Source organism: Heterocephalus glaber, unplaced genomic scaffold (assembly GCF_053883595.1).
Source record: "Heterocephalus glaber isolate CG9 unplaced genomic scaffold, H.glaber_assembly_v1.0 deba00000122, whole genome shotgun sequence".
Lineage (NCBI taxonomy): Eukaryota > Metazoa > Chordata > Mammalia > Rodentia > Bathyergidae > Heterocephalus > Heterocephalus glaber.
Window position 1 is genome coordinate 39,725,960 of NW_028258138.1, and position 9,871 is coordinate 39,735,830.

Sequence of the window (9,871 nt, forward strand, 5' to 3'; positions counted from 1 at the left end):
CAAACCCTCAATTTATGAGTCATTGGAGGACCCTTCAAATTTAGACCATTACAGAAATCCAATATGAACTCTTCCTTACTTAACTTCTTTTAGCATAATTATTTTGAGGTTACTCAATACTGTTGCGTCAGTATTAATTTTTATTTATGAATGTTATTTTGTTCTGTGCCTGTTCACAATTTATCCATTTTTTGACCAGAGGACATTTGAGTTCTGAGTTTTGGTTTTTTTGAAAAAAAAGATTTATATATACATTCAAATGAAGTTTTCATGCAAACACATTTTGATTTCTTTTGTGTACAATCAGAGTGAGATTACTTGGTCATAAGGTACGTCTGTATTTAATCATATAAGCAAGTGCTAAACAATTTTTTAAATGTTTTCTTTTTCTAGTAGCAATGCATGACAATTATAGTTTTTCTACATACTTGGAGTTTACTAATTGTAGTCATTCCATTGGGTGCTTAGTAGATTTTCATTTTAAATTACATTTTCCAAATCACTAATGATATTGAGCATCTTTCGTGTAACTATTTTCCACTTACATGTCTTCTTTGTCAAAGTGTATCTTTAAATATTTTATGTATATTTTTCATCAACTTGTTTTATTTTATATATTGTGGAAATAAGTGCTTTATTAAGTACTGATATATGTTTTACAAATATTCTTTCCAAGTTCTTGGCTTTGTCTTTTATTTTTCTAAGTAATTTTTGAGGAGGGAGTTTTTTTGTTTTGTTCATTGAATTTTTAAAATTTTTATGTAGTATAAGTTTATTAGTATATTTTCTTCTGTGGCTGATACTTTTAGTGCTCTCAGAAATCTTAGCGTAACCCAAAGTCACTAATACTTTCTGTTTTCTTTTAGAGCTAGTATACTTTTAGTTCTTAAATTTAAAACTGTGAGTCATATTGAATTTTTACCATGGTATCAAATCAGGGAACAACTTCAGTTTCCACATATGGAAATTAAGTTGCTCCAACATAATTTGTTGTTGATACCTTCTCCTTCTCATTTTTGTAGAAAATCAGTTGTCTAGTGTGTATGGGCATATTTTCTGGGCTCTATACTATTTCATTAATCTATTTGACTTCTTTCTTTTTCTGGTACTGGGGATTGAATTCAGGACCTTGCACTTGAAAGGCAAGCGGCTTCACTGAGCTAAATTCCTGGACCTATTTGACTTATACTTAAGCTAATACCAAACTGCTTTTTTAAATTTTTACTTGATAGTAAAACTTAAAGGTAAAAAATTTTAATCATTCAATTGTGTACTTTTTTCCCCCATAAGTGTTTAGGCTGTTTTAGGTTCTTCACATTTTGTATGCACTTTAGAATAAGCCTGTCAGCTTCTAGTAAAAGGATTAGATTTTTGATTTAGATTACATTAAATATGTACATCCTTTGGGAAGAATTTACATCTTAACAGTAAGAAGTCTTCCAATCTATGAACATCTTATGTATTTACCCATTTACCTAGATCTTATTTGATTTTTCTTAGCCATGCTTTGTTCTTATAAATATGTAAGTTTTGTGCTTCCTTTGTCATATTTACCCTAAATATTTAATAATTTTTATTCGATATGTCCTTTTAAGAAGAAATTTGATTTGTGAGTTTTTTGGCTAATGTATATAGAGATACCTAAAGTTTTGTATGTTCATCTTGAATCTTGTAACCTTCCTAAACTCATTACTCTTCTAGCCTTTTTGTAGATTGCTTGGGATTTCTACATAATCATGTCATCATGAATAAATAAATCTTTACATCTTTATAATTTGCAACTTTTTTTTCTTAACTTTTAAAAATTATCTAGCACTTCCTATACCAGTGATGGAGAACCTTTTAGAGACTGAGTGCCCAAACTGCCACCCAGGAACCCACTTATTTATCGCAAAGTGCCAACACTGTGCTGTTACCCAGTGCTCTACTGGTGGGACAATGCTGGGGTGACTTGGCTCACTTGCTAACAGAGAGGGCTCTGTATGCCTGCTGCAACACACGTGCTTTTTCTTTCTTTTCCATGTAGAATAAACAGTCTTCAGTTACTCTTTATGACTTTATAGTAGTCTGTTTTAAAGAGAAAATATGTATTTCATTTATATGTTAGATCTGTTCTTCTGAAATCATTGAAGACTTTCAGTAATTTTATTCCTCTCTTAGGAATTAGAAATTAAGAAAATGGCCAAGATTGGTAATAAAGAAGCTTGTAGGGTTTTAGCCAAACAGCTTGTACATCTGCGAAAACAGAAAACAAGAACTTTTGCAGTAAGTTCAAAAGTGACTTCTATGTCTACACAAACAAAGGTGATGAATTCTCAGATGAAGATGGCTGGAGCAATGTCTACCACAGCAAAGGTAAGTGAGGGCCTTTTTATGTGGTTTTATTATGTTACGAAAGATACTTAACTATAAATGAATCAGATTTAAAAGTGCCTTCTGGTAAATATGTGGTACAGAATCTTAATTTTTAGTAAAATGAGTTTTAATACCAGATAACCCAGGTAAGTGTGCCTAGATTCTTTATTGATATGTTTTAATATAGAAGAATATTTCTATTTTCCCAAGATCACACATCACATCTGAGTTTACAAAATTGACTTAAAACTGTTTACTTTTTCTATAAATTGTCACATGATTTTTAGACTTATTTTATGAAGTTATATCTGATTATTACGGGTGATAATTTTAATTAATGTGTTTGTATATATGTGTCAGGACATAAATATTTTCAGAAGCATGCAATATTTTTAGGAGCTTACATTTAACTTAGTGTCTCTTTCTCTCTCTTGTGTTTTTACCATAGAATTTAGAGTAATCTGTGCCTTTCAATCAATAAATAATGAATTCCTTGATGTAGATCATGTATTTTGGTCAAAAGGGTTTAAAATAAAGGCCCTGCCTCTACACATTTTTATTTTTTATTATTTTTGGTACCAGGGATCGAACTCAGGACCCTGCGCTTGCCAGGATGGTGCAGCACCACTGAGCTATATTCCTGGCCCTCCTCCAAGTATTTTTACAAGTCAATTTGGGAGGGTTGCTTAAGATAAATCTGAATGAGTAATTGCTATACATCAGTCTGTGCTACGCTTGGTTGAACTACACAGATCTTTGAATAGGTGATCGAGAAAACTTTGTAGACTTTGGTCTTCACAATATCACTAAGCATTAAATGTAGGAAAGAGAGAATGTGAATAAAAGCAAAAGGGAAAAATTTCATAGAGAAAAGTATTTGAAAAATAGTTGTCTTATTAACTTTCTCATCATGAAGTTTTAATACCTGACATCCACAATTTAAAGGAGAGATTTGTTTTTAGTTCACAGTTTCAGAAGTTACAGTTCATGGTTTGTAGGCTTTAAGGCAAAAATAACATGGAAGAGCCTGGGTGGAAGAAGCTATTCATGCCCTACCTCCTAATAGGAAGTTAGCTATAAACTCATCACTTACATGGTGCTTTTAAGGGGGCCCACCAGATCCAAATATTCCATCCCTAGGCCCCAAAAGACTAATGTCAATCTCATTATGCAAAATGCATTTAGTCTGTCCCTGTGTGCCATCAAAATCTTAAAGAGTTAAGCATTATTGAAAAGTCCAAGTCTAAGATCTCCTGTGAGACTCAAGGCAAACTCTTAGCTCTGAGCCTGTGTAAAATTTAAAAAGAAGGTAAGCCTGGTGGTAAACACCTATAATCCCAATACTCAAAAGGCTGAAGCAGGAGGATCACCATGAGTTTGAGGCCACTCTGGCCTACATAGTAAGTTCAAGGCCAACTTGGAATGCTTTCTCAAAAATATAAAAAATTAAAAAGAAATCAAAATGAAAGTTAAATATTGCCCCTATAGAATGACACAGTAACATTCCTATTGTAAAAGGGAGAAATAGGGTGATAGAAAGCAATGGTACCAAAGTAAGGCTAAAACTCACCAGGGAAAACGTTAAATCCTATAGCTCTGTGTCCAGCACCTGGAGCAAGTTGTGATAAGATGTGAATTCCAGAGGGATCAGGAAGCCACAGCCCTGTGGCATAGCTGCTTGCAGCCCTCATAGCCTCTTTCTTGGGCCAGCTTCACTCATTTCCTGTTGCCTTCCTCAGCAGATATCTCACCTTTGTCGCATCTCCATTGCAACTTTGGCTTCACTCTTATACACTCTTCACACTCTGCCCTCTCAGAACACTGCCTGACCCTTAAGACATTCTTCTGAATTCTGCATGGAAGCCTTCCTGACCCTACAACTTTTGCATTTTGCATGTCTGTAAAACATGATGACACCAATATCTGACACCAGTTTGAACAGTAAACAGCCCCCCTTGAATCATCGCTTAGATAGCCTCTGGTTGCCTGGGTGGCCAAAGTCCTGAAGACTTTTTCCTAATTGTCCTCAATGAGCTGGGCTCCCCAGGGATGTCTTCTGAAAGCAAAGTTTTACTTTTGCATTTTTGAGCCTGGGAAGAATGTGGTATTACTGATTCCTGAAAAGCCCTTGAGCCATCTTTCTGTTGTCCTGTTACAAAGTAATGGCTTCTTTTTAATGCTAATCTTTTCAGCAACAAAGACCTCCCCCGCAGCTTGTATGCCCCACATTTACATGTGCCTCCTTTTTGGCCAAAACAAAAATTTTTCACATTTTTCAGCTCTGCCTTTTGGTTTTGATTCTAATGGTAGACAGGTAAAAGCAACAATCAGTACTCATGCCGTACCCTGTATGTTGGGCTGCCTTGAAATTTCCGCTACCAAATTAATTAGTCCACCTTCCATAATCTTAGTCTCCCTAAAATCTCAGGACATGAGCAAAGTGTAGACAAATTTTCTGCCAGAGTATAGCATACGTGATCTTTTGTCAGCTTCTAGTGGAGTGCTTGTTCCCAACTCAAACCTCTGGACCCTGGCCTTTATTGTCTGCATTTCTATCAGCATTCAGATCTTTTGTGCTCCAACCAGAATCTACCATCAAGGTGGCCATTTTATGGCTTCTTAGGCTAATATCTCCAAAAATTTCTAGCTCCTTCTACAAACCAGTTCCATAGGATTTTAAACCATGTGGTTAAGTATATTCATGGCAATAATACCATCATCAGTACCCAAACCTGGATTAGTCACTTTTTCATCACTGAGACACAATATCCAACATTGATAGATTAAAGGGAAGAGAGGTTTATTTTGGCTCACAGTCTTAGAGGTTTTAGACCGTGATTGGTAGGTTCCAAGGCACAAATGGCATGATGAAAGGACCTGGGTTAAGGAAAGCTGCTCATATCATGGTGGCTAGGAAACAAAGAGAGAAAGGAGAAGCCAGGGAGGGAGATATACCCTTCCAGGTCGTACCCCCAGTGTCCTGCCTCTAAACAGACCACCCTGCCCAGTAGCATCAGTCACATAGGCTTTTGCAGGGCATCCAGATCTATATCATAGTGATGGTATAGTATATTTTTGTTTTTTTTAATAGGAGTTATGTTCTATGAAGTTGGGAACAATGAAATAGCAAATATCGTACCAATGTTCCTGTGAGAAATGCAGGGTTAGATTTTTTTGAGGCATAGTTCACAACATTTTCATCTATCAGTTTCACCTACCCTTGTCTTTATGTGTTTCTGTTTAAAGATACCATATTTAATATACATACAGTGGTACCTTGGTTCATGAACTTAATTTGTTCCACGATTCTAGGGAAGATGGCTGCATTTGTGTTTTTCACCTGATGCGGAGTTTGGGAATGGCTGAATTTCTGTTTGTGAACTGAATTGTTTACAGAAAGAAGCCTTTGTGAACTGAGGTACCACTGTATTTGTAAAATTGATTTATTAACATTGAGCTCATGGCCAGTAACAGTATATCTCATGCCTAAACAGAGCCTGTCTAATTTATATTTTCTCTGTAAGGCACATTGTGGTTTCTTCCAGTTGAAACTTTAGGCAGCACATTACTGCTATGCTTGGTGACCATTGTGAACAGTAAAATCACTGAAAAAAATGAGAAAAATGTGCCCTAGATCGACTGTGACAATGACATTCATTTACATGAAAGCCAGGATACAAATCAGGACCTCATCTTGTTTAAAACATTCATATTGAGGGATTTAGTTTTGCTGCTGTGCTTATGTTACCAATGAGAAATAAAGCAAGCATAGCAAGTACTGATTTGAGTTTATAAATAAATTTTATCAAGTAGGCAAATTCACAGATAAGGAATTCACAAATAATGAGGATCCCTTATAACTGGTTTTTATATTGTAAAGCACACAGGAAAAAAATGTTTCCATCTTATGAGGTAAAAAAAAATGTAGTAACACATTATGTGTGTTAAAGAATACAGAGTTTTAGAGTAAATTTTCTCAATTTACTTAATGGATCTTAATCATGGTACAGTGAAAAGTACACAATTACTGGGAAAAATTTCATCTTCTGTTTTTGGTCTTACAGATAGAACTAAATATCTGTTTTGAGGAAAGATCATATCTGAAGATCACAAAGACAGGCTATGAGATTACTCATTTTGAAATTTTGTGGAAGGGATAGGTTAAGCAAAGATACCTGATGAAGAGCTGTCTGTATTGGAATCTTAATTGTCTTAGAAATGTGTTAACTCAGCAAAGATTTAGCCTTTCTGTCTTCATTCTCCTTTTGTAATATAAGGAAAGTGGTAGTACCTAGAATGTAAAGTTTTTGTCAGTTTTAAATAGCAATTAACTTAAGAACCAAGATGCATTATGTAAAGGTACAATTCCCAATGAGAAATGTAATTGTGTTGTATACCTACAATGTACCAATAAAAGAATTTAATACAAAAATAAATAAGTAAATAAAATAAAAAATAAATAGCAATTAACTTTAATATTATTAGTACATGTAAATGCTTAGAACAGTGTCTGTCTTAAAATATGATTACATAATAGCTTCTCTCATCATCCTCATCATTATTGTTGTTAGTATTATTACAGTACTATAAGCTCCAATTAAAGTAATATAATTTAAAACAAATATAAATTTTCATTTATAGTGATGGGATATAAAAAGAGTGTTTATGGGCCAGGGTTTTAGCTCAGTGGTTCTACCGCCTGCCTCGCAAGTTCAAGGTCCTGAGTTCAATCCCTGGTACCAAAAAAAAAAGAGTGTTTATGGTAATCTGTGGTATGAGGCTACTTCCCTAGAAAATAGTATATAAACTAAAATCTGAAGTACTGATAGTGAAAGCAGGTGGAGAGGGCACTCAATTTAAGAGACCAGCGTATGTATGGCAGGAGAGAGAATAGTACATTTAAGGAAATAAAAGATTAGTGTGCCTGGAGGGGAATAGTGTCAAATGAAACTGCCCTTTTAAGGTTTTAGTTGATATTATATCTCATAGACAAATTACGGAATTTGACTTTTAATACTAAGAGCAATAGAAGGGCGCTGAAGAATTAGTTTGGGGAACTTGGGTGTGTGTTAGTCAGCTTTCTCACTGCTGAAACACAGTATCTGACACCTGAAACTTAAAGGAGTAGAGAATTAATTTGGCTCCCAGTTTTGGAAGAGTCTGTCCATGGTTGGCTCGCTTCGAGGCAGGAACATGAAAGGGCATGGGGAGGAAAGCTGCTCACCCACCATAGCTGACACCTGGGAAGCAGAGAGAAGGGAGGCGCCAAGAGCAAGAATACCACATCTAGGTCACGTGTGCAGTGTGACCCACCTCTCCAACCAGGCCCCACCTCCTAACAGCACATGAGTGTTTGGGAATTCATCAGTGCATGAATCCACTGATAAGTGTAGCACCCCCATGATCTAATAATCACCTTCCCAAAGAACACATGAGACTCTTCGGCAACATTTTCGATTTAAACCACACATGAAAAGTTTACTTCAGCCACACTATGCACACAGATTATGTGAAGTATGTTTTCTGTTCTATCAAATCAACTGTAAATACATGCCAACATATTTATGATTCATCATGTATATATAATGCATCATATATATATAAATTTTGGCCCTACTAAAGCATATTAATCTCAGTTAAATAAGTTACATAATATAAGAAAGTTCTTTTCACATATTTTTACAAAAAATTGTTTTAGTTCTTTTAACTAGGATGCAAAGTATAGTAATAGAATAAGTATATATGTATATATCCTTTAATCCTTTTTCATTTATACTCTAAACATTTTAATGAAAATAAGTAAATTTAAAAATTCTTTTAAATTTACTCATTACCAAGTTTCCACTAATAGGTAAATTTAGTTTCTCATTTGAATAGCAGTGAGTTTTATGTTGATAATGTTTTAGCTGTATAATTTTTGCCTGCTGTTCAGATGAAGTTTTTGAAACTGGCCTTTAAACAGATGGTTGTGTAATATTTTAAGTGATTATTTTTTCCAGAGTACTTAACACTTTATGTTTTATTATAACTGGATGTGTAACTTTTAGAATCCTGTCTATATTTGATGTGTTGCCTCTGGTCTTATTCCATAATAAAAACTTACGATAGCTAACATGAATTTTTTTCATATGTTTGAAGACAATGCAGGCAGTGAACAAGAAGATGGATCCACAAAAGACATTACAAACAATGCAGAATTTCCAGAAGGAAAACATGAAAATGGAAATGACTGAAGAAATGAGTAAGTTTAAGAAGATGTAATGAAATACTAAGTTTTCTCATCTTTGTTAGCCAAATTCATTTATTACCACTCTTCTCATTCATGAAGAAGGCAAAATAATGAAACAGGAAATGACAGAGCAAGCTCATACACAGACATTTATGATTGTAACTTCAGTGTATTGGCAAATTTTAAGGCTCAAAATTCTAGTGCTGTTTAACTGACAGAAAAATTTAAAATGTTTATGTCATATTTGTGTTACATATTAGTCTTGACAGTCTTATTTTATTGATTAGTATACCAAAAACGATTTGTGAATATTTCTTCCTCATATAAATGAGTTAGTTCCAGAATTGTATGGATTCTTTCGTACTATAGAAGGTCTATTTGGAGTGGAGGTAGAATAAATGGAGCTCTTCCTTTCTTGTTGTCTCTCAATGCATCATTTAATATTTAGTTTTTTTCTTCTATATAAATTTATCACATGTTATGGTAGAAAAATGTGCAAGAAAAATAAGCTGGGCATTTAAAATTCAGCTATCTTAACACCCCAGGTATAGATAACATACCTTTCTTATTTTTTTCTTACAGTTATAAAAGAGATCAGGGTTATATATACAGTCATGAATCTTATCTTGCTTTTCAAAAACATAAAAATGTAATATAAACATATACTCATAACCTTAAATCTTATCTGAAGTCTTTTTCTTACAAATAGTTTTAGTATTTAAGTTTGTGTCTGATTTATTTCACTTAATATTATGGTCTCGAGATATATCCATTTTCCTACAAATGACTCAAGTTTAATACTACATGTTATTCTTTTTTTTTTTTTTTTGGTACTGGGGATCGAACTCGAGTCCTTGCGCTTGTGAGGCAGGTGACGGAACCACTGAGCTAAATCCCCAGCCCTTACATGTTATTCTTATACACTAATTTATCAAATCTTCCTTACATTTATCAATAAAATTATTTTAAAATTTTCAAAGTATTTGATGATCATTTAAAATATGTTTATGTATTACTTTTTCTGATTTCTTAAATCTCCTTTGAGCATTAACTAAGCTTTATAAACTTTTTATTACTACCAAATTTATCCCAGAAAGACCACACCAGTACTTCTTTCACCGATAATAAAGGAGTGATGCTAACATTTAATTTAATAGCATTTGGTGTATAAAACAGTGTATTTAAATTGCTAGGATTACCCTATTCACTATTGTTCTTATATTTTATTTGAGTACATTTTTCTTCTAGGATGTAATGTGTAATGATACTGTATATATGTGCATTTTT

General features: G+C 33.9%; 1 protein-coding gene across 1 annotated transcript in view; it reads left to right on the plus strand.

Moving 5' to 3' along the window:
* The window catches only part of Chmp2b (charged multivesicular body protein 2B), a 34,347-nt gene that overhangs the window by 19,617 nt on the left and 4,859 nt on the right, over positions 1-9,871 (plus strand). Inside the window, exons 3-4 of the mRNA XM_004857906.4 lie at positions 2,161-2,355; positions 8,494-8,596. Of these exons, the coding sequence (XP_004857963.1) occupies positions 2,161-2,355; positions 8,494-8,596 (298 nt within the window). The remainder of the gene's footprint in view (positions 1-2,160; positions 2,356-8,493; positions 8,597-9,871) is intronic.